The 24,382-nt window shown below is 42.0% G+C and overlaps 2 protein-coding genes and 1 long non-coding RNA gene across 6 annotated transcripts in view; 1 reads left to right on the top strand and 2 right to left on the bottom strand.

Moving 5' to 3' along the window:
* KIF2A (kinesin family member 2A) overlaps window positions 1–7,099 on the bottom strand; it is a 58,145-nt gene extending 51,046 nt beyond the window's left edge. Inside the window, exon 1 of one of the 4 annotated variants that reach the window (XM_054986576.1) lies at window positions 6,907–7,099. In XM_054986576.1, the coding sequence (XP_054842551.1) occupies window positions 6,907–6,970 (64 nt within the window). In that variant the 5' untranslated portion in view covers window positions 6,971–7,099. The remainder of the gene's footprint in view (window positions 1–6,906) is intronic. The other 3 variants (XM_054986573.1, XM_054986574.1, XM_054986575.1) reach the window with 3 other exon arrangements.
* IPO11 (importin 11) overlaps window positions 1–24,382 on the bottom strand; it is a 268,026-nt gene that overhangs the window by 208,437 nt on the left and 35,207 nt on the right. The gene's annotated exons all lie outside the window — the stretch shown is intronic.
* On the top strand, window positions 7,184–14,568 carry LOC129334450 (uncharacterized). The gene is made up of 3 exons (XR_008597518.1): window positions 7,184–7,549; window positions 8,329–8,421; window positions 14,141–14,568. It is a non-coding gene; the product is annotated as an uncharacterized LOC129334450 (long non-coding RNA).

Below are 24,382 nucleotides of genomic sequence, written 5' to 3'. Positions count from 1 at the left end.
ATATAAGTGAACTAAAAACAGACTTCCAAAGCTTCTTTAGGAGAAAATAGTTTGCATTTTTGCCTATGTTTTACCTTAGAAAGACAAAGAATGCAGTTGCCAGAGTAAACATTATCATACATAAAGTTAAAAAACATGTTATTAATATTTCAGTTGTTACACTTTCAAATTAACAAAATTAATACCTTTTTTTGCACATTTCAATGACTTATGGCAAACATGGCCCAACTGAGATACACTTACAGTGCAATCCTAAGCAGAGTTACTCCAGTCTAAGCCCATTGAAATGAATGGTCTTAGACTGGAGTAACTCTGCTTAGGATTACTCTGTTAGTTAGATCATAACAAATAACTTCGACACCCTTGCTACAGTATACGAATATGAACTCACATACTCTCTCAGGGCCAAACTAGAAGCTCCTCAAGAAGCTGATTTTCTAATCTAAAAGAGCCACCAGGCTATTGTTTTATAACTCTGAATGTGTAGTTTTCCCCAGAGTCTCTACATCTTTAAAAGATGAGACTATAAGACTGGAGAGCACAGCAATTGATTGTTCTAAATTTCCCTCAACTGAACTTTACCATTTGGTGGTTCCTAGAATATGGTGGGAATATGGTTCTAAATTTCCCTCAACTGAACTTTACCATTTGGTGGTTCCTAGAATATGGTGGGAATATGGTTCTAAATTTCCCTCAACTGAACTTTACCATTTGGTGGTTCCTAGAATATGGTGGGAATATGGTACTTCAAGTCTCAAGTGAATTAGGATGTGGCAAATCCCATTCCTGTAGTAATATAAACAAAAATCCAGAGACACTTTAAAAATTAATCACATTTATTTTAACACAAGCTTTCATAAGTCACAGCTCACTTCTTCAGATACATGAAGGGAAATTATACTAAGAATGCCTTGGATGGGGAAGATTAATGGGGGAGGGGTACAAAAGTAGAGAGAATTGGTGTGAATTTCTCCACAAATATTTGAAGCACAAATTCTCAATGTAAGGATAAAAAGGAGTAGAAAGCCTAGGTATGAATCCTATCTTAAAACAAAGGCAAAGTTACTAGAGATGGGCACGAACCAGAAAAAAAAAAAACCATGCGGTTCATGGTTTGTCACACTGCACGAACCATGATCTTTCATGAACCTGCCCTGGTTCGTGAACCGGTTCATGAAAATGTCACATCCAGGTGAGCAAATCATCACTTCCGGGCCACCAGAAGGCCACTTCCGGGCCACCAGAAGGTCTGCAGGAAGTCTATCCCCTGTTGCCTAAGAAACTGATTGATCAGCGCCAGGCTGTCTTCAGTGACGAACCAAAAAACAAAACAAACGAACCAGCCTAAAGTTTGTGGAGGTCACTGACTGGCGAACCACGAACCGGCCCGGTTCGTCATGAACTTTGGTTCATATTTCGGTTCATGCCCATCTCTAGTAGTTACACATAATGGATGGAGAGGTTAGAGGTTTGAACAGATAAGCAAGGTGATGAATTAGAATAAATAGTTTAAGTGAAAATTAGTTGATATTGGTACAAGGTTATAATCTGTTTTCACGTAAACTACTTACCCTACGTACGAAACTAGAGTTCCATTACTGGACCTCCAGAAGTGGAGGGAAGGAGAGGTAGTTCTGAGCTGTAGTACTCAGGAGGGGGAGGGGCTAATCCTTCCTTCCATGGCTGTTTCTTCACAAAGATAATTGTTTGCATTAACTTTCATTGCAGTAGCAACAGAGCATCTGTACAGCAGTTTTCCCTGCACTTTCCTAGCCTCAGCCCCTTCTGGCAGCCAATTCCCCCACCCCTCACCAGAGGGCTTTATAAAAAAACTGGAGTTGTTAGGTCAATATAGCATTATAAAATTACAATGATCTATGATAACGATCTACTAGTCCCTATCATTCACTTTTTAAATGGCAAGTTTGTTGTGGAGTTATAAAGAGAACTGTACACCCATGCACCTTTACCCCTTTTAAATCCACAAGGGTCTAAAGGATCCCTTTCTAAAAAAATGCAATCTGGGAACTAATACATTATTGAAATAGATTATTATGGTGTTAAATGCTACAGAGATATGTCAAATTTTTTAAGCCAGAAAATCTCTCTGGTTTGATGGGGAAATGGAGGTCACTTAGGAAAGGAAAATGGTGCTAATGAGAGCAGGCTGTATAAATATTACCATCTTCTCATCCATAGGGCACCCAAAGAAGCTTTCATGATGACCTTTCCAAAAGATTGTACTAAACCAGGTTTGGGAAAGATCATAGCAAAGCATGGGAAAATACAGGAGCAAGACAAAATGTGGATGACATCATGTGGATGCTCCTGAAAATAATGCCACTGCAAGGAAGCCAAGGCACATGGCTACACTGTTTCTGAATTCCAGAAACACATATGGTGCCAGGAACTGGGTAAGTGCAAGCATTTTTCAAGATACCACCGGCATGTCTAGCCTTCTACTAATTGCTGTTTTTTTGCCACTGAACACTGAGGTAAAATTCTAATTACAAACAGCATATTCTCTTGTACAAATGTTAACTTCCCTAACTTATAGATTTTACTCAATACACCTCCTTCGAGTTCCCTCTATAACAATTACTCTATATATCGCATTATCACAGCAACTCTTTAATAATCTTTAATCAGCTCTTTAATAATCTCAAGTAGTCAACCTTTACAGTTGCATTACCCTATTCCCTGTACTGTTGGAAATTATTTTAAAATATGCTTACATGCTATTGGTGTTACGTGTTTTCAGCAGTTTAACACTGTTGCAAATTTTTATAAATACCACTATTTAGTAATATCATATATTAATTGTCATTAGGATATCTAAAGACTGAAAAGTTACAAATTACAGTTCTAACAGGACAATACTAAAATGTCCCATCCTCCCATTCCAACAGCCAAGCTAATTAACCCTCCTGTATAAAGGACATACATGTGCTTGCACCTATTGAAACTACACAGATAGCCTGAATGAGCACTTGCCTGGCCAACTTGTTGAAAGAGAGCTGTTTTCCATCAAGGTTAAAACTGCTATCACTTGCTCTGCCCTTCCCCTCCAGCCCCTGGAAGCCTGCCTGCCTATGTACATATTGTTGCCATCAAGAGCAAAACCCCTACCACCTGATCTCCCCCTTGCCTCCTGTGCATTAATTTGTTGAGAACAGGTAGATTTGTTCACTTGGGTTTAAATATTTGTATTTTTCTGTTGGGTGAGAATGGCAATAGCTGCTCACACATTAAGTGGAAAACAGGGCTGAAATTGCCTAAATAAATAAATTATGCCATTTTTATAAATCTGCTAAATAGCAACACCTACTGAAAATACAAACACTATATATACAGTGGAAGAATCAAAATAACTGTTCCAACAAATAATAGTTTTCACAAATGAACAACCCTAGAATCATAAGACTCACAGGACTGGAAGGGATCTCTAGGATCATCTAGTCCAACCTCCAGCATAATGCAGAAATTAACAACTACCTCCCCTCCTCACACCCCCCAATGACCCCTGCTCCATGCCCAGAAGATGGCAAAACACCATCAGGAGCCCTAGCCAAACTGGCCTGGGGAAAACTGCTACCTGACTCCAAAGTGGCAATCAGACTTACCCTGGGCATGTAAGAAGGGGCCACGAGAACTAAGCACTGATGTAACCCTTCCTGCCCTCCCTCTCATGATCTGCCTAGGTTCACAGAACAGGTATTGCTGTCATATTGCCATCTACCCTGTGTTATCTTATAATCAGGGCTTTTTTTCAGCTGGAATGCGGTGGAATGGAGTTCCGGAACCTCTTGAAAATGGTCACATGGCTGGTGGCCCCGCCCCCTGATCTCCAGACAGAGGGGAGTTTAGATTGCCCTCTGCGCCGCTGGCACGGAGGGCCATCTAAACTCCCCTCTGTCTGGAGATCAGGGGGCGAGGCCACCAGCCATGTGACCATTTTCACCGAGGGTGAAACTTTTAAAAGCTCCCCCCTTGTTCCAGCTGACCCAAAGTGACGTCACTGGCCCTGGGAGCATGCATGCACTTTGCGCGCACACATGTGGTACCAGGGGCACCACCTCCCACCAAGAGTTGCCTCCTGTAGCTGGCAACTCGCTGAGTTCCACCACCTCTTTTCCCAGAAAAAAGCCCTGCTTATAATAGAAATATTACACTCTTGGAATTGTATGTCAATACAACTAAGTTCAAGTTCAGTTTTGAAAAGCATGCATTATTTAATCTACTAACACCTGACCCACCCCCAAAACCACAACCATGGGTTTGGATCTTAATCACTGTGAGCAGAATTGCACTCCAGACAGGCAGCTTTCCCACTTGCCACTTCAGCCTTCTGTGCCCCTCCACCTTGTGTTTCTTCCAGTTATACCTCTTTAGAATAGCCTTTGGCTGTTCAAGTTTATTGCTTTTGGGGTGCCTTGAAAGATACCAATCTCTGTTGAAGTTTATTTTTAAAGCTTATTTTCTGACGGTTGTTTTAATTCTTCTGTTTTTTAAATTCTGTTTTTTTACTGATTTACTCTTACACCCTGCTTGATCCCCAGTTATCTGAAAGAAAGGCAGGCTTACAATTGTTTTAAATAAATAAAAAGTGATTTTTTTTTTTGCTGGAATTAACCCACCACAGGAGCAACAGACTTGTTTATGGAAGACTACACTTGCCAAATCATAGGATTTTATGAACTGGTGACTGAAATATGATCAACTGTGTGAGGGAACTCCAGCGCATGACATCAAAGCTTTTTAGTAAGTCAGCCTGACCCTTATGCTAGAATTCAGCATCAGTGGCAAGCAAAGAAAGGGGTTGCTTAAAAATGATATGAAGCTTTCTTATACTAAATCAGACCATTGGTCTACCAAGGAGTGTATTATCTATTCTAGCAGCAGCTTTCCAGAGTATCAGGCAGAAGATTTCCACATCAAGCACAAATGATTCTTTTAACTGGAGGTGCCAGGGATTGGACCTGTGATCTTCTGCATGCAAAGATGATGTTCTACCACTGAGCCACAGCCCCTTCCAACATAACTACTATTTCTCCCATGTGAACCCTGCTCACTGGTCTGTTATATTTACTTCCTGTATCTAAGAGGTAAACTTGTTGGTTATTAGAAACAGTTGACTATCAAGTCCAGATGAAATTAGTAGAACCCTAGACATAATCAATGAGAAGTTTTCTTGTAGTGAGATTCTTCCTCTCCACAACGTACCCCTTAGCTTTACCAAATAACACCTAAATGATCCATGCACATTATAATTCAGTCAGAAACTAATTTTGTCACTGCAGATAACAGTGAGTTATAAGTGACTACATCCCAAATTATACTATGAAATAATTTGTCATTCAGGGGCTCCCTAGTTTTACTACTATCACGTCCACTACTACTCCTATAGCAAGCAATGCCAGTTTTGCTTGAAATGAAAAGCATGAGGATGGTGATCCAGAATACAATTCAATAGTTCCAAGGTATAAACAATTTCTGTTCAGTCAGAAAACACCACTCTCTCGCATCCATCACGTGAGTCAAGCAGACATTTCCTCTTTCCTCAACAACTTGGATCACTGCAACTGAACAAGTAAAAAAACCCCCATATTTATATTGTCCACTGGACTAATGAGTTACCTCATCTCTTCCCCCCACCCATTTCATTCAGAGCACTTGCCAGTACAATAAAGCATGGTCCTTAGTCTGCAATTAGCTGAGCTGAAAGGAAAAGCCCAGCTAAAGACATGATAGGCTTCTTCTTCCTTTTAAGCGCTCCAGCCTTAGAAACCCTAGGACTAGCACACACAAACATCTGATGTCCTCCATTCAGCACTGCCGGCAGAGTAGCCTTCCAGAAAGCATCCCAAGCTGACCCCGCCCCACCATTAGCAAAGCCAGCTACGAACATCCATTACCGAGCAACAGAGGCCGGCCCATCGATTGACTCCACTTGCCACCCCTCCATAGAGACAGTGTATTCACAGCACTCGAGGGCCATCGCTCAAAAGCCTTTACACGCCTACAAACTTCATCTGCATCTATAGAAAGCGCCGCACATGCTGCTGCCAGGAAACACAGAGCGAAAAAAGGAAGCCCTGAATCAACCCAGGAATCTCATCTCTGGGAAGGGGGGGGGAGGTGGTGGTGGGGAGTACAAACATCCGGGCGTCCAAAGCAGGGATTCGTCTCAATTCTTTTCCGTTTTACTCCCATTACGTCAAGATTTTTGCACAACTGGGGGAGGGGGGCTGAAAGCTTACTTAGCTTTCTCTCAACTAAAGAGAATCACAATTTGTATTTCGTAAATTAGCCTTGCGTTGAGGCGGACAGCCGTGCAATTGGGGGGCGGCGGGAGGGGGGCGCGTATCAACCGCTTCTGCAAAGAAGTGAAGCCCCCCTCAGTCGCCTCCCTCACACACACCAATCCCTCGCCGCGCCTAACTACCCCACCTTCATTCCTATTCTAGAGACCTCTCCCCGCCTTCCCCTTTCCACCCACCTCCCAGAAACCCCCTACCCCGGCGTCACGCCCTTGCCCCTCAGCTCTACCCTTCACGATCTGCCCGCTCCTTCCAATATCTTCCCCACCACAAAAAGCCACACACACCCTTCTCACACTGCCTATGCCACTGCCGCAACCTCCCACCCAGCGACGGTCTCTCTCTGTTTATCCGCCGGCCCTAGCCTGCCTCCCTCCCCAGTAACGCCACCACAGGAGGCGACACAAAAAGAGCCTTAACAACCGCAGCCGACGCCACAGGCCCGGCGACGCCCCCCCCCCCCCGCACCGTTCTCCGCGGCCTCGCAACGGGCCTTCCCCCGGCGGAGGAGAGCGCGGGGGGCTGCGGATGCTCCCGCCACCGTCCATCCATCTCTCTACCTCACACTCCCCCCACCCCCGCTCACCATCGCTGCGCTTGATCTCCACATAGATCCCTATCTGGATCTTGCCGAAGTTGGCCGCTGCCATCGCGTCATAGAGGGGAGAAGGGGGGGGGGAGGGAGGAAAGATTCTGTTCGGGGCGAAGGGGGGAAAGAGGGAGGAGGTAGGCAGTGGCGGCGGCGGCGGTTTCTACGGGGAAAGGGAGGAGGAGAAAAAGGCGCCGGCCGGATACAACAGTCGCCGCGAGCTGCTGCGGCTGCGCACATGAAGGAGGCGTCACGGCGGGACCGGCTGAAGGGGTGGGAGGAGCGCCGGCGGGTTCCCCTTCGAGCCTTTAAGGAGGCGTTTGGCTGCCGGGGTGGGGGGGAGGCCGTTGCCGCCGTCTCCCCCCCCCCACACTCCTCACAGATGGAGCGGCGCTTCTTGGCCCCTCGGCTTGCCCTGCTCTCCGGCTAATCCAGCTGTTGACGCTCGTTCTCTCCACCGCCTCAGAGCGTGTCCGCCCAAGGTTATTATTAGTACGGCGTTCAAAGGGGAGCGAGGTGCCGAAGGCCGAGGGACGTCGCGGGAGGTCTGGACTCGAATTCTCACTGTCCTGCGACGGCTCTCCAAAGCTCATGTAGATGAATCCTTCGCTGTAGCTGCATCCTGCTGTAGTCACACTTTGTATCCTTTGGGGAAGAAAAAAAAGACCTATGGTTAAAAAGCAGGGAGCCATGCTCAAGTGGCCTGTAGTTCCTCATCTGCACACAAATTAGCACAATGAAACCCTTAATTTTCTATAAAAGTAGAACTGCGAGCTGGCCAGAGAAAACAAAAATCATGACGCTTTCATACAAGTGTAAATATGCAGCAATGGGCACTTGAAACTTTTGTGGCATGGAGTGAAGTAACATCGCCTGATAATTCCTGGAGATCCAGCTGGTTTTAGAGGGAACAGTTTAAAAGCTGGCTGCTGTATTTGCAAGGCATCTACAGTAACTATTTTGGACTAATGGTCTTTTACCTGGATTCATACTCGTGTACTAATGTGGATTTTGAATGGAGTTTTTATAACTTTCTATTCACAGTTACTCATTGAATGCAATTTTCTCAGTACTTGTGAGAAATTTATGTATTTTATAATCTTTCTTGCTGAGACACAAGGCAAATTACAAAAATAAAAGCAATGTCATAAAATAATATAATATGTATAATAGTTTGGTGTAGCAGTTAAGAGTGGCAGGATTCTAATCTGGAGAACCAGGTTTGATTCCCCACTCCTCCAGCTTGGTGACCTCTTTGGAGCTCTCGCAGCCCCATCCACCTCACCCGGTGATTGTTGTGAGGATATTAATAGCACACTTTGTAAACTGTTCTGAATGAGTGTTAAGTTGTCCTGAAGGGCAGTATATAAAACAAATATTGTGTGTACAATAAACAATACTTAAGAAGACCCATCCCAGCTTCCAAGACCTTCAGAAAATGTCGCTGTGTTGTTAGTGAAGGTGTTATGGTGACCAGCCCATGATGCATCCATTTTTCATAGAAAAGTCAAGGTATATAAACCTACTGTTTGCTTCCAATCAGTAATATTCTTTAGATACACACAACACTTTCACCTTGTGAGGAAAACATAAAATCCATGCTACAAATGCACAGCTGCTGTAAATTTCAAGGAGACTGAATGAATAGTTAAACTAGCCTTTAATATATAGTATAAGAATACTTAGGAACATGGTGATTAATGGGTAACTAGTCCAAGCTAATTTCAGGTGGTCTTTAGTAGTACTCTCACTCTCTGCCTGAACTTTGAAGGCTACCCTTATCCACTCCTTGTTCCTGGTGAAGGGAGCTTTGACTCTTGAAAGCTCATACCCTGGAAATCTAGTTTGTCTTTAAGGTGCTACTGCACCCAAACCTTGTTAGTCCAACCAAAGTGATCTTGAATACGACTCCCTGTATTTGTTTTCTTCGTTGGTAGAATTGCTGTTGAGTAGCCAGTCAAAATTGGCAGCCCCTGTACCTAATCTGGCTCCTTGGTAGTGCCACAATACTTACAACCTTGGAGGTAAAAGAAAAGTGTAGATACACATTTGTTGTACTAAACCTTAATAGACCCGGGGGGGGGGGGGCGTGACCTACCATTCCACACTTCCTTGTCAAAATTACTTGAACCCAATTCACGTAGATGAATGAGGTGAAGTGGTAGAGGTCTATGGTAAAATGAACTATACCACTTGTTAGTAGAGGTAGTGTATTCTAGCTTTGAATATACCTTTGTTCTTAAAAACTACATGAAAATAGAACCATGCCATAGGATCTCTTTATTATTACAGCACTTAGCCAGTACATTAACCATAAAATTTAAGTGGCCATGAAAATAGAAAATAGTCACAGCAGAGAGGAAAATCCATCCCCCATTGATTGCTATGCTAATTTTCTATTTACATGGAGTTTTAACATAGGAAAGCATTCCAAAATGTAATCCTCTGTGATCTTCCACCTGCAGTCTAACATGGTACTACTATCTGTTCTACCACCTTAGTCCTCTGTTACTTCATTCCACTGTGTGTATGAACCCCTTCATGAACCACCTCATTGACCAGAGCTGTAGAAACACCTTCACTAAATGATTTCCTCATATTTGATTCTCTAATGCTTTAATATTTGATCTAAGTGTTCTAGAGAACAAGAGAATTACTATACTTAATGAACCATAACATGAAAAGTAAGGGTAGCACTTGAAGGAATACAGCTCCTTTTTTCTGCTCATCTCTGTTTTACCGGAACGTTCTGAAAAGAACTAAGTAAAGTGAATGTAGACCTGGTGAGATTCAACCCTGTGATGCAGCAGTTACCTCCCACATTTTAGTTGACTTTTAAAAGATGAACCACGCTGTTAACAACTTGCATTTGTTCACCAGTGGTTCTGCCAGTGCTACAAGTGTCACTCAGGTCACTCGTGGCCAACGGAACCAACAGTGTTGCAGGAGGAGGCAGCAGGTGAGCTGACATCTATCACAGGCACCACTGGCTAGGTCTGAGATGAGTGGCATCTGCAGATCTTGGCTTGTAATGCCACACACAGGTCACTCAGCCAAGTTTGCTTCTGGGCCATTTTAATTTCTTAATTTGCTCTTCGGGGTCCTAAACATTGCTAATGTCTTCCTACACATAAGGAAAGTTAACCTGCTAAATACTGTGTTCAAGCTTTCCCTTTTCATATACTGCAGTAAAATCATATCAATAAAACTAACAGTTTATATTAATGCCTGTTCCTACTTAAAACAATATGTTTTAAACTTTCATCAATTTACACACATTGATTGAAGTATCTTTATTCAATATTCACCAGTTTTCTATCCTAGTTTCTTTTTTTTTACAATCTAGTACTTGTTCACATACTACTTTAAGGACACTTGTATCTTTAAACTGAGAATAGCAAAATTGTCTTATGGGATAGTAAATCATAAAGGAGTACACTAGACTAAGTTACTGTTAACCCCATTCCAACCTGTTACTATACAACAAATGTTACTGTTGTGAGTAGTGCTTGAAAAATTAATCAAATGGCACTGGATTCAACTATACATTTAGAAAAATGACAAACATATTTAGTAGAAAAGACATAAAATGCATGGCAGTTGGAGTTCCCAACTGTCAGTTCTAAGTAGACAACTTTGTTGCCTGGTATTGTGGTTTCACTTAAGCAGCAATTGCTGCTGAGCTCTTTTGCAATCCCCTCCCTCCTACTCAACCCCTGTTTAAGCATCTTTTTCACCGTATGGTGCAGCTTTTTAAAGCCACCCCCAGCTGGGTATAACACTCCATGAATAATAGCATTAGGGAAATAAGACCACGGAGTAGGGTAGACAGGAGCACTGCTACATCAACACAAGCATAAGACTTTATTATTGTTGCTCTGGAGTCAAAATTTTCTTTTTCCACAGGATCCCACCCTCCCCACCAAAACAAACACCTCTCTATTAGCAAAGATTTTTGACAGGTACTTAGCAGCTCTTCCCTCTGTCTTTACCATAGCACTGATCGTTCCCTTTTCCTAAACACAAACATGTTTAGAAGCAATAGATTTTCTACAAATGAATCATATTTGAGCATGTACAATCTTTGAGGAGAAGTAGCATCAAAGGTGTAACCTTTCAAGGGTGGCACTTACAACTTTGGTATCCGCTCTATTTTCAGTGCCCTCCTAAGCAGAGTTAAACCTAGAATTACCAACTCAGGGTTGGGAAATTTCTGGAGATTTGGCTATGGAGCCTGTGGAGAGTGGAGTTTGGGAAAGGGAGGGAGCTCAGCAGGGATGTGATGCCATAGAGTCCATCCTCTCAAGCTGCCATTTCCTTCAAGGGAACTAATCTCTGTAGTCTAGAGATCAATTGTAATTCCAGGTAAGCTCTAGGCCCCACCTTGAGGTTGGCAAACCTATTACATCTAAGTCCACTGAATTCCATGGGCTTAGAAAAGTGATAATTCTACTTAGAATAATACTGTAGGTATTGAAAGAACATTTGTTTCCAAATGTGTATGTTATGTTTGCAGGTTAGTTCCTTGTCTTAATTTATCCCCTATTTTCAGCTAAAAACTCATGAGAAAGTTTCTGTCATTTAAACAGTAAAATCAATACTAAGACTGGAAAAAGAAGTCTGCAACATAAAAGTCAGCTGCATGAACTAGCAACAAAAAGCATGTGCAAAATCTAAAGCAAGGAAATACACAACAGTGTGCCACCTGCAATTCATGCCCTGTTGATGTTGGGTGTTTCCTCATGGGTTGCTTGCCCCAAATTGCAAGCGATTGGGAAGTGTTTTTTCCCCCTGCTTCCTCATAGCATTGTGGTACATTTGTACATCTCCTGGGGTTTGCCTGGCTTTTCTCTGATTTTTTCCCAAACCTGCTTTGCTCCAAAATTTGGGGAAAGATCACAGGAAAGCAAGGATGGCTGTTTTGTGTGGGGGTGGGAAACTTTGGATTTTCGTGGGCCTGTCTGCATAGCAGCCATTTACTCTCCCTACTTCAGAGGGTTTTTCTTTCATTTTAACTAGAAGTTTAATAGCATTAACCATTACACCAATATATGCTTCAGGTTCGATAAATTCCCTGCTTTCATTTAAAAAAAAAATCTAGCTCTTTTCCTTGTGCAGATTCATGGGGGGAAGCATATTTCCACAACAAAATGGGCTACTTTTTTGAAAAAAATAATAGCTGGAAATTCAGAGAACCTGATACATATATTGATATAATTGTATATTGATATAACTCTATTAAATCACTGATTGAGGTGGGGACCTACCAGAGAAACTTGCTGTATGGAAGCCCTGGGGCCATTGTGCAGTATTAGCAGCTACAGCAGCAACAGGGAAACTACATAAGCCTCCCCTTCTGGAAAACACCCTTGTTTTGTTAGTTCCTTTTTATTCTATCCTTCTCCTGAGGAGCTGAGGGCAGCATGCCTTGAGCTTTCCTCCATTTTATGGTCCCATCAGCCCTATAAAATAGGTTTGCCTGAGAATGTGACTGACCCAAGATCACCCAGATCCTAGTATAGCACTTTAACCACTACACCAGGCTAGTATGTTCCTTGTAGGGTAAGTTCATTATATACCAAAGGACTAAGTGCCAATAAATAATCAAATAATGTTTATTCTTTCATGGTCATTGTACAAGACTATTGCACTTTAAACAATGACTTGCACAATGTTCTTTACAAAAACTGGATGTGACCACTATGCCATGTCTGATGTTTTTCACAAGTAGAGTGGGAAATGTCTTCCCTTGCTGCTCCTGATTGCTCCCATTTTTTACCTGAGGGAGAAAGCCATGTAGATGTGGTCCAAGAAGCAATTTTTTGCTCAAGTGAGAAAAACGTTAAACAAGCTCTAACAGTCTTATCTTTTAAAGCTAGCAGAGGTTTGTTTGGTTTTAAATTAGTTAGTAAAACCACAGGAGTTAATCAGCTTTGGACATTCAGAATGGCAGTCCACATACAAGATACTTTTAACAGATGTAGGGATGAAATTAATAGCCGTAGCCAGTAAACACGGTTGCTTAGTGGCCAGCAGCAGCCACAGTCTTTTTCTGGCAGCCACCTGCCCCTGGTTGCCCAGCATGAAATGAGAGATCCCTCTCCTTTCCCAAGTTCTCGCCTTACAGAGAACAGAGTCAGGAGGGATCTCTCATTTTGTGCTTGATTTGGAGGAGGTCTGTAGCATAGTCTGTTTCTTCTCTAAGCACAGAACTTGCGGGAGGGAGATTAGTCTCTCACTTTATACCAGCCATTGGAGATACTCAGAAACAATGAAAGAGCAGAGTGTTTCCAGTGTGGAGTGAGACTGACCTTCTCAGTCCTCTGCATGCCAGAGGACTTCGGAGAACAGACCACAAATAATGGTATTGGCTTGTAAATTACTGGCCAAAGTAAAGTTCAATTTAAGTGGATTTGTTCTCTGAGTGTTTTTGTTGACATCATTGTTACAATCCTTTTTTTCCCCCAAGTGCGGGAACCCACACAGCTTCCTATAATTTTGGTAAACTATTAGGTTTGTTTTGTAATGTAAACCTTCACCCTCAGTTGCCAGATGTTCTTAAGGTAGCAAAGGCTTTGGGTTCACTATTGTGAGGTAGTTTTTGTATTGCGCCTGGTGAGTACAGAGATAATTGAAGCAGGAGGTTCAACAAAAAAGATTTATTTATGTATAGTTGGTTTTTAAAGAACGACACAGGAGAAGCCTGGCCGAGGCACTTAAACTTAAGCTAGTTATGCCTTCAAATTGTGATTTAAATTCCTTTTAATGCTTGTGGTTACAAAGAGGTTGTCACTGCCTAACCACCAGGTTGGATCCTCTAACACACAGCATTCCACCCACACCAGCCTCCCCCTTCCCAAGAACCAAACTAAGTCTGCTTTTCACCAGAGACAGGGGCACACTGTCTTCTCCCAGAGGTAGCGCTAAACCACTCTGCCACACTACCAGGCACAACCACCCTTCATACTGTCTGCTCTTTTGCTGAGGCAGACCTGAAGTAAACTGCTGCTGCATTTCCCTCCAGCAGTCCAACCCCCCTCTGAAATGTGATTGGATGTTGGGGTAGCACTCCCACAGGCTACAGGATGTTTTAACTTTCAGGGGCAGGACAGCCTCCTTTTAGTCGCAGTCCAAAGTCACACTACAGAAAGTGGAATCAGTTGTGCTTGGGATGCTGTTCTGTTTTATGGGTATGGATGCATCTAGAGTAATGTCTTTTGTTTCCCTTCAGGTGTCGCACCAGCTGCTTATCCCTCTGGAACGTCACACCAGCACGCTTGCAAGCAGTGAAGGAGTTTACTCTGGGAACCTGCCTGTACCCTCCCTCAGCTTCACAGCCACCCTCTGCTGCTCCTCCGGGAGCCATGTGTGTTGCCAGCTAGACTCTTTAACTGCTGAAGTGAGACTGGGAGATGTCCACTCCTCCTTCTCCCCCACAACTTCCCCTCAGCCTGAAGGCTCTTGGGGCAACTCACAATGTAGACCAAAATCCACGGCTGAAACAATCTGAAGCAACTCATAACAATAGAAACTGACTTAAGAGCTGCCCTAAACCATGTAATAATCATATCAACGAAACAGCCAAAGTAGAATAGCAGATACCAATTCAACTAGGTAACATGAATAAATAACCAACCCAGTATAGCAGTAAAACTACAAATAAACCAGTAAAATAAAACATGATTTAGCCAAAATCCTGGACATTCGTGAAAATCTTTATCTGATGAGAGAAACTCAGCAAGTCTTGCACTAGGCGAGCAACTGGAGAGGGGGGAGCCTTCTACCACCTGGGACGTTGTTATTGAAAAAGCTTGTAGCAGTCAGCCATACTTCCATTCCAGATGGAAGACAAAACAGGCCTGCAGCAAAGATCTTAATTGATGGGAAGGGATACACAGTAGTTGGTAGTCATTCAAATATTCTGGCCCCGGGTAATTTACGACTTTAATTGTCAAAACCAGCACCTTGAATTGGACCTGGAAACAATTTGGCAGTCCATGCATTTGTTCCAAGATACACTTAATATGTTCTCTAGATACCTGTCAGTCTGGCTGCTTCATTCTGCATCCATTTCAGCTTCCAAACTCTCTTCAAGGACCAGCAGCATATAAAGGACATTAGTAATCCAATCTGGTTGTGATCAGTGCAGGGATAACGGTGGCCAAATAACACTGTTCACAGTAGGACCATAGCTGGAGTACCAGCTGCAGTTAGTGAAAGGTGTTTGACACCAGATAGAAGATCTGAGTCTCCAACTGTAGATCCTAATCAAATAGCTGTGAATCTGCTCCTTCAAGTAGAGTGCAATTCCATCCAAACCAGGCTGGCTCTAATCAATAGCACCTCTATCTCTGGATTAAGCTTTGGGTGTTTGGGCTCTTACCTAACTTGTTGCTCCACCTCAGTTAAGGGATCAGAACATGCACCACCCCAACCTGATTTCAATGAGAAAGAAGTAGACCTGAAATAAGTAGGCTGCATATTGATAGCACCTTGCTCCACATCTCTGGATGACATCTCCCCATTGCTTCATGTAGGTGTTAATAAGCAGGGGCTATAGAATTGAATACTGAGGGATCCCACAGCGCACAAGTGTCAGATCCAGGCCAGAGCTCAAACCATTGTTTTAAAAAACCCTTTAATCCCAATTTGTGTTGACCTTTAAACAGTTGACATTGATATTTTTAGAGCACATTTGGGCAACAATTGTATTCAGGTTTCTTACAGCTGTTTTCAGTTGTATAAGTAGATTTTTTTTTACTACTGAAGAAATGGCACCATTATTCCTTTGCTCATCATTTTCTGCTTAGCTTTGCACAAGTACTTCACACACATTTGAAGTTAAAAAATATAGCCAAGCAGAAAAGAATTTATTTAGAATGGAAGTCAAAGAAAAACAGACAATCCAGACCTTGCCATACATTTCTAACTGAAGGAAAATATAATTAATAGGATAAGAAGGCTTTTTAATAAACTGTAGTTCTAGCAGCTCACCTATCCTCTGATTTCCAGTATCTTCACTTTCAGTTCAATTCTGTGGACGAGGCTGGTACAAAGAGGAGGATGCTCACATATGCATGTACATTCACTTTGTATCAGGAACATAAACTCAAGTATTACGTCACTTGAACAAGCACCTAGTATCATTTGATTCCCAGTTCTATATTTTAAAGCTGATTCAGAAGGCTAAGGAAATGGGGAGGAGGAGCAAGTTCACCGCTGCATTGGATCTTCTCTTGTGAGGATGTCACATTTGATGTGACCTCTCTTCCACCGCTTTGTTTCTCTTACAAACAGAAATGGAAGAGTGAGTGTTAGGTGTTGTCAAGTCGCAACCAACTTATGGCAACCCCATAGGGTTTTCAAGACAAGATACAAAAGACAAAAGGAAATGCTTCTTTACTCAACAAGTATTTAAATTGTGGAATTCACGGCCGGTGGAGGTGGTAATTACTATGAACACAGATGGCTTTAAAAGCAGGTTAGGCAGATGTATGGAGCACAGGTCTACCAATGGCTACTAGCCATGGTGACTGAAGGGAGACTCCATATACAGAGGCAGAAAACCTCTGAATACCAGTGCTGAGAGGCAATGTCAGGGGGGCAACTGGTTGGTTGCTGTGTGAAACAGTTTGCTGGATTAGATGGACCACTGGTCTAATCCAGCAGGGCTCTGCTCTTCATAGAAGTTAATTACTCAGAACATTTCAGTTGACTTCCATCAAGTGAAATCCTATTTTCAAGATACATCAGCTTTTCATGAACTACGAACAGCCAATACAGGAACAGTAAATAACATCTCAGAACCCTTACAAGTATTTTGCCTCAGGATACCAGTTAATGAGTGGAGATCAATGTAGTTTACTTTTTCTGTCTTCTTGTAAGCAGCCTGTGACCTTAGGCCTAAATCTGAGGGGAAGAGAAGGAACTCCCATAAATCAGCCATAACCCCCATCACCATGAAAATGTTTGTTGAGAATTACAGTTACTGAGGTGATCTTAAACTTTACAGAATATGCTGTTTCTTTTAATAATATGTCAGAAGATAGGAAGTGAATGCCTTCAGCAAACAAAGAGATATATTTGGTAGTTCTCCAGATCTGTACCTTGCAAAATGGAACAATACTAGCACAAGCTATTAATGTTTGGCAGTATCTTAAAATGAATAAAATTAGACTTCAGTATTGAGCATCAGATATCAGCCAAATGTGTTTAATTTAATTTAATTTATTAGATTTATATTCCGCCCTCCCCACACCAGCAGGCTCAGGGCGGATTACAATTTGCATACAAATTCATACAATTTAAAATTACAAATTGTAAACACACACACACACACACACACACATAATCAGTGGCACAATAAAATGCACTATACACATACACAAAGGCACCACCCTTTCGCCTTCACCAGAGCATTTTCAGGGAACATTCGACAGGTGGAGGATGTCGGGAGGGCACAGACCATGCTCGACTGGACAGGGGAGGGGTGCTGCCTAGCTTCAATGTGATTTTGTATGAATGTGTGGCCCAGAGAGGAACAGGACTGAATAAAAATGGTATCACTAGCTACGAGTTGAATTCTGTTCTGAATATTCTTGTGCCCTAGATTCTTTTCTAAGCATAAAAGATACCATCTGAGATTAAGTGCTTAGTCATTCTGTTTAGTATAAAAGTCGTCTATGCAATTAAATACTCTCACAGAACTAATTCATGTGCCTTGCCAGATGACACTTCAAGAAAAAAATTATTAAAAACAAGATGCAGTTATTTTATATTGTCTCATAATATTGAATTTTCCTTACAGAAAATAAAACATGAGAACTTACTTTTTCTGTTGCTGTCTTAAACAGTACTATTATGCACTCCCTGCTTTCCCAAGAAGTTGAGAAGTACCAGGTGTTGTACTTACTTGGACTGGTTCTCTTTGGAGAGGGAACATTGGAGACTTGTGATATTTTGATAGTATTTCATTACAAATATACAAGTACAGTATAGGTTGAAGCAAAGAGACAAACTTCAGGACACCATATCCAGTACCCTGTATCAGATCCCCACAGAGAATGAAACCCTGTACTTGCATGTTTCTCTCTTCTCTACCTGTTCCAAAATTCAAAGTACTGTTTTGTCAGACATAGATCTCTGTCTCTTCCCTCATCTCTGATTGATAGACATGGCCATTAGGAAATGATTTCCTATCAATTATCCCCCATTTAGGAAGCATTTGCTATCATAATCCCCTAAGGTTAACATTCATTCACACTAAACACATAGTATACCATAGACAGTAAAGTACACCATATTATTGCTCTATCTAGTACTGTCTATTCTGATTGTATCAGCCATCTCAGGTAGAAGGGTTACCTGTCCGGGCTATTTGATACGCATTTAACAACAGTTGTCAGAGACTGACCTTGCTCATCTCAGATTGAAGGCGGGAGCAAAAAACACCTCCAAGGGGACACAATTTTAAAACATGCATTTGAAAAGATGGGCTTAATATGTATAAATTGACTCAATATACTTTTGAAGGTGAATATTGTTACTATAGAATACATGGATATGGCATTTGGTGATAAATGCTAATAACCATGTGAACAGACATCAATAGAGGTTTGGTATTCTGGATATCCATAAGGAAACTGATGAGATTCTGGGAATACTAGGAATGGAGCTCCCATCATTTTCTTCTGAAAAAAGCCATGTGCATGGGGATGCAAAATGAATTAGGAAAACGAAGGGAGAAGGGGCTGCATCTTCCCTCCAGGCCATTTTTACAAAGTTGCACTCATGAGCCTCTGTTTCCCCTATTGTAGAAACATATAGATACGTGTATCAGAAGAAACCCAGTGGGGCAAATACTGAATCCTTGAGGCCATTTGAGATCAGAAAACAGCTCACACAGGAAAAGCTTTAACCACCCTTCCCTATACCATATTGACCTGACACCTCACCCTTGCCTGATTTTTATATAGAGAAAAAGGCTTAGAGCTCTGCTCATGGAAATCCTAGGTTTTCCTTTGTGTTTTACTTTCTGAGCCACCTTAGAGTCTCTCTACATGAAACATCTTACACCGGGATGCTTAAGTTTAGGGAGACACATTGTTAGCCTGGAAGCATAGTTTTAAAGGACAGAGGGGAGGCAGGGCTTTTTTTCTGGGAAAAGAGGTGGTGGAACTCAGTGGGTTGCCAGCACAGGGGGCAACTCTTGGCGGGAGGTGGTGCCCCTGGTACCACATGTGTGTGTGTAAAATGCACACACGCTCCCAGACCAGTGACGTCACTTTGGGTCAGCTGGAACAAGGGGGGAGTTTTTAAAAGTTTAAATTGCCCTCGGCGAAAAATGGTCACATGGCTGGTGGACCCGCCCCCTGATCTCCAGACAGAGGGGAGTTTAGCAATCTAAACTCCCCTCTGTCTGGAGATCAGGGGGCGGGGCCACTGGCCATATGTCCGTTTTCAAGAAGTTCCGGAACTCCTTTCCACCGCATTCCATCTGAAAAAAGCCCTGAGGGGAGGTGAAATTGACAGAGTCTTCTGAGAGGTGAAGATGAAATTAACAAACCCTCTGAGAAATGATCTCCCCAGCTGCCTTTTTAAACCATCCTCTTGTAGAGAGGTGAAATTGACAGAGCCTTTGGCTCTGTCTTTTTAAACTATGCTTCCCAGCTAACATTGTGTCTCCCTACACTTGAGTATCCCCATGTAAGATGTCTCATGTAGAGAGACTCTCAGGCAGGTTCTTTAGAGAGGTATCAAATTTCATAAATGAATAAATCACATAAATAACTGTTGACACTGTAGTGTTCTATATTTCATGGTTTTAGGGCTATAATTTTGACAGTGGTCTGACTTTGCTAGTTAATATCAAGTTTTTATCAATTTTAACTGTTCACCGCCCAGAGCCCCTGGGATGGGCGGTATATAAATTGAATAAATAAATAAATAAATAAATAATAGAGCAAATATAGCCTCTTCCTATCTCTAATTGAAGAGCTAGTAAGGAAAGACCCCAATGGTACCAAACTTAATACTCTTAAATCTTTGAAGCGTGGCCTTATGCTGCTTCAAGCTGTTGTAGCTTTTCTACAGGATATTTTCCTTCAAAGAAAATTGAAATACTATGGTAGTCATACAAACAGGATAGAGAATATCAGATAGAGAATATATATTTAGAGCTTCTCTTACCAGTTCTGCAACCAGACGCACATTTGCAAAGAAAAATAAGAGTCTGTTTCTGACATCCATTTGCAAAGCAAGCTACCCAAGACATCTTTGATGTTTTGTGCACAAAGCTGAGATTATGGTTGATGATCGGACAGTTGTGACAATTTTTCTGAAGTACACAGCACAATAAGCTTTCTTTATTCCAGCACTCTGTTTCTCATGAAATAAAGTGTATTTGTTTTTAAAATGTTAGGTAAATCTTCAAAGAAAAGCATTAAAATATTTAGGTCACCTCTCATTACTTTCCTTGAAATACTGTTTAGATGGTTCATTTTCTTTACCTCCCCAAATTTCCAAATTACTTGACCTAAACAAATACGATGGTGATCACAGCACTCAATTTGGCTTAAAAATACAGGTACACGCTTAAGAACTTGTATAGTGTAGAGGTTTGAGTGCCGTATTAGGACTGTGTAGACCAGGATCCCGGTCCTCTGTTTGCCATGAACCTCACTGGATGAGGTTGGGCTAGTCAGTGGTAGCCTAACCATACCTTGCAGGATTGTTGTAAGGTGTAGAGGATGGGGAAACCATCAGCTCTTTTTGAGTTTTATCATCTTGATGAAATGAAAAAATAATAAAATACCACCACCATGATTTCTACATGTTTAGACTGTAGTTAAAAAGGTGAAATATTGAAATGGGGAAGACTGGCAACTGAGCAGAAACACAGCCTTCCATGTTCCCGAAAGAGGAAATCTGAAGATGAATTTTCACAGCATGAATATAAGTACCATGTCTGCTTTTAACAGGAATAGGATAAGTTAAAAAGTTGGTAAACCTATTAGTAATTAACAATGGGCAAATTATTACTATCTATTCAAATTATAACCATCAAATTGTTCAAACACTCAGGGAAAATCTTGGTTTTACTGAATATTCTAAACCGGGCCACAAACATTACACACATTTGGGTTCTCACACTGTGGCTTGGCAGAACTGTGCCACAGCCCTGTGGCTTATGTGTAAGGAAAGGCATTATTTTACTCAAGCAACTGTGTGATATTTGCCCCATGACTGGCCATTGAGATGAGGATAATGATGATGACAATGATTATGATAATGATAATTCAGAAGCATGTTTTTAGAGAATAATTCAATGATGCATATCATGTGCATGACATTGAGACATAGGCCAACAATCCAATAAGTTCACTACTGCTGGCTGTCAACTGGATGCCTAGGATCACGATAAATTCTGCCACCTGTGCAGACACAAAATCAGCGTCTAAACTTGAAAAAAATAATGCTTTGAACTGAACCACGTCCTGCCACCCATCAATGTAAGTACTGAACATGCTCCAACAGCAGCTACTGCCTGGCTTCTCATGTGATGATAAATTAAGAATGCCAATGACTGCACAGACACATCAGCAGGACACACACTTGGAATTCATCTCATCTTAAATTATAAACATTCACATTTTTAAACTGAACAATTTAAAAGAATGGGGGGATTGACTTGAAAGAAAAACAAGGATTGAAAGCCAGAGAAATGTAATTGTATAGCATGTTATTTGTGACAATTGAACCATCACTGCATGTAATATATGCTTTAAATACGGATAGGATGACAAGATAAACACAGAAAAAACAGCTTTTTCAACGGGAGAATAAGTTCTGTTAATGAGGATTAATCACCCCCTTTCTCACAAATAGGGGTAGCTAAATCCAGAATAAGAATAATTTGAGGAATGTCCCTTCTGATCCTGCAGGCATCTTACCAGTACCAATCCTGTGATACAGCAGTTACTGAAATATTGATAGGGCAGGACAGGGAGGCTGGCTGTGTGCAAGATTTCTGAATCAGATAGTTTATGATCTGCTGTGAATATGCCTAGTTAATGACAGATAGGAACTAACTTCTGAAGGATGACATCTTTGAAGCTTTTTTGCTGAAATCTCTGGTGCTCGTGATAGGTAGAGAGAAAATAGAGAAGACAAATTAATTTTTTAAAAGACTATGACAGGACTCACACATCAGAAGCAGAAACCTTAGGTGACACCATTTTCTATTTCACTTCTAGAGTGTGCTGGAAATGAAGGAACTAAGATGGCTTCCAGACAGAATCTGGGACTAGAACAACAGAACAGAATGCATTTAAATGCATTTAACCATCTATATTCTTGAATAAATTTCCCAGCTGATCAGTGATTGTTCTTTTCTCCCTGGTACCCACAAGGAGCGATTTGATTGATTGATTGATTGATTGATTGATTGATTGATTGATTGATTGATTGATTGATTGATTGATTGATTGATTGAGATCAGGGGTCTCCAACATGGTGCCTGAAGGGCCATGGCAACCGTGGATAAACTTATTTTTAGATATTTGGAAACCTTTTATGTGTGTTCATGTGTTGATTTCTCACTATTGTCATACTTTTATTTTTATTAATATGTGGCTCTTTAAATTTTCCTTTTTTTCAAATTAAAAAAATTAAAATTAAAACATTGCATAACTCTAATCATAACTCTTCAGCATTTAAGGCAGAAGCTCATTTTGACATAATACCTTTTAAAATGAACATTCTTGCATATACACAGCTTACCTTCAGTCAAACAATGTTGTTAAAGATCTGAATAGCTAACCAAATGTCTAGTAGCCAATCAGATGCCCTGCTGGGCAGAAGCCCTATTTGGCCCTGGCCGCTTTCTGAAAATACTTGACTAGGGTCAAGAAAGGTGTTGGCAGGTGCCATGGCCCTTCAGGCACCATGTTGGAGACCCCTGATCTCAATCAATCAATCAATCAATCAATCAATCAATCAATCAATCAATCAATCAATCAATCAATCAATCAATCAAATCGCTCCTTGTGGGTACCAGGGAGAAAAGAACAATCACTGATCAGCAGGGAAATATAGATGGTTAAATGCATTTAAATGCATTCTGTTGTGCTGTTCTAGTCCCAGATTCTGTCTGGAAGCCATCTTAGAGTTTGACTACAAGTGACTTTCTCCACATGGAGAACACAAGATTTTTCTCGCAAGGTTTCCTGGGAAATGAAGTCCAAGTGGTTCTTCCCCTCTGTTAGAATCGCTGCCTGAAGAGCCACAAGAGGGCTTCATTTGGGGGGCGGGCAGCTGCTACTTTCTCCCAGGGCGTCCTGCAGGCTGCCTGCTCCCAGGGAGCTGCTCTGGAAGCAGCAGCATCGGTGAAGCTTCAGCCACAGCAACAGTGGAAGAATCTGCAGCAGATCCTTCCACTGTCGCTGTGGCTGAAGCTTCACCGACGTAGCCACTTTCTACAGAGCAGATCCCCGGGAGCAGGCAGCCTGCAGGATGTCCTGGGAGAAAGTAGCAGCTGCCCGCCCTCAAACGAAGCCCTCTTGTGGCTCTTCAGGCAGTAATTCTAACAGAGGGGAAGGACTACTTGGACTTCATTTCCCAGGAAACCTTGTGAGAAAAATCTAGTGTTCTCCACGTGGAGAAAGTCATGTGTAGCTTTGCTCTTAGTTCCTTCATTTCCAGCACACTCTAGAAGTGAAATAGAAAATGGTGTCACCTAAGGTTTCTGCTTCTGATGTGTGAGTCCTGTCATAGTCCAATCCATTGAATTCAATGGATTAGAATTATGCACGATGTTATTTCCTGACATTTTATTGTTAGCTCTGCTTCCTGCATTAGCCATTTTACAGTTTCTGCCCCTCCACCCCCCACCCCGGTTTAGAATGCCAATGGTTTCCACAGGTTCAAAAAGTTTTGGAACCCCTGATTTTCTCCTATTTGGGGACCAATGTGACATACAACATTGTTCTCTCTTCCTCCATTTTATCCTCACAACTCCTCTGTCAGTATGTGTGTGACTGGACCTAGCTCACTCAGTCAACAAGCTTCCATTATAGGGTTTCCAGCCTCCAGGTGGTGGCTGGAGATCTCCCAGAATTACAAGTGATCTCCAGGTGACAGAGATCAGTTCACCTGGAGAAAATGGCTGCTTTGGAGGGGTAGACTGTATGGTATTATACCATTCTGAGGCCCCTCCCCTCCCCAAACCCCACCTTCTCCTGGCTCCACCCCCAACATCTCCAGGAATGTCTCAGCCGGGGCCTGGCAACTCTAATCCATGACAGAGTAGGAACTTGAACATAGATCTTAGTCCACCATTCTATCCACTACATCACTCTGGTTCTGCAGCAAGCAAAATTTACCATGGCCGATGACAGCTAATTCCTGGCTCTTTGTGGCCATTTAGAAACCCCTGCTCATCTAGGTATAAATAAATAAGAGTGGAGGTAGCAGC

Source organism: Eublepharis macularius, chromosome 8, assembly GCF_028583425.1.
Source record: "Eublepharis macularius isolate TG4126 chromosome 8, MPM_Emac_v1.0, whole genome shotgun sequence".
In the NCBI taxonomy this organism is placed as follows: domain Eukaryota; kingdom Metazoa; phylum Chordata; class Lepidosauria; order Squamata; family Eublepharidae; genus Eublepharis; species Eublepharis macularius.
Note: the sequence above shows the minus strand (reverse complement) of the source record. Positions and strands in the feature narration are given on the sequence as shown.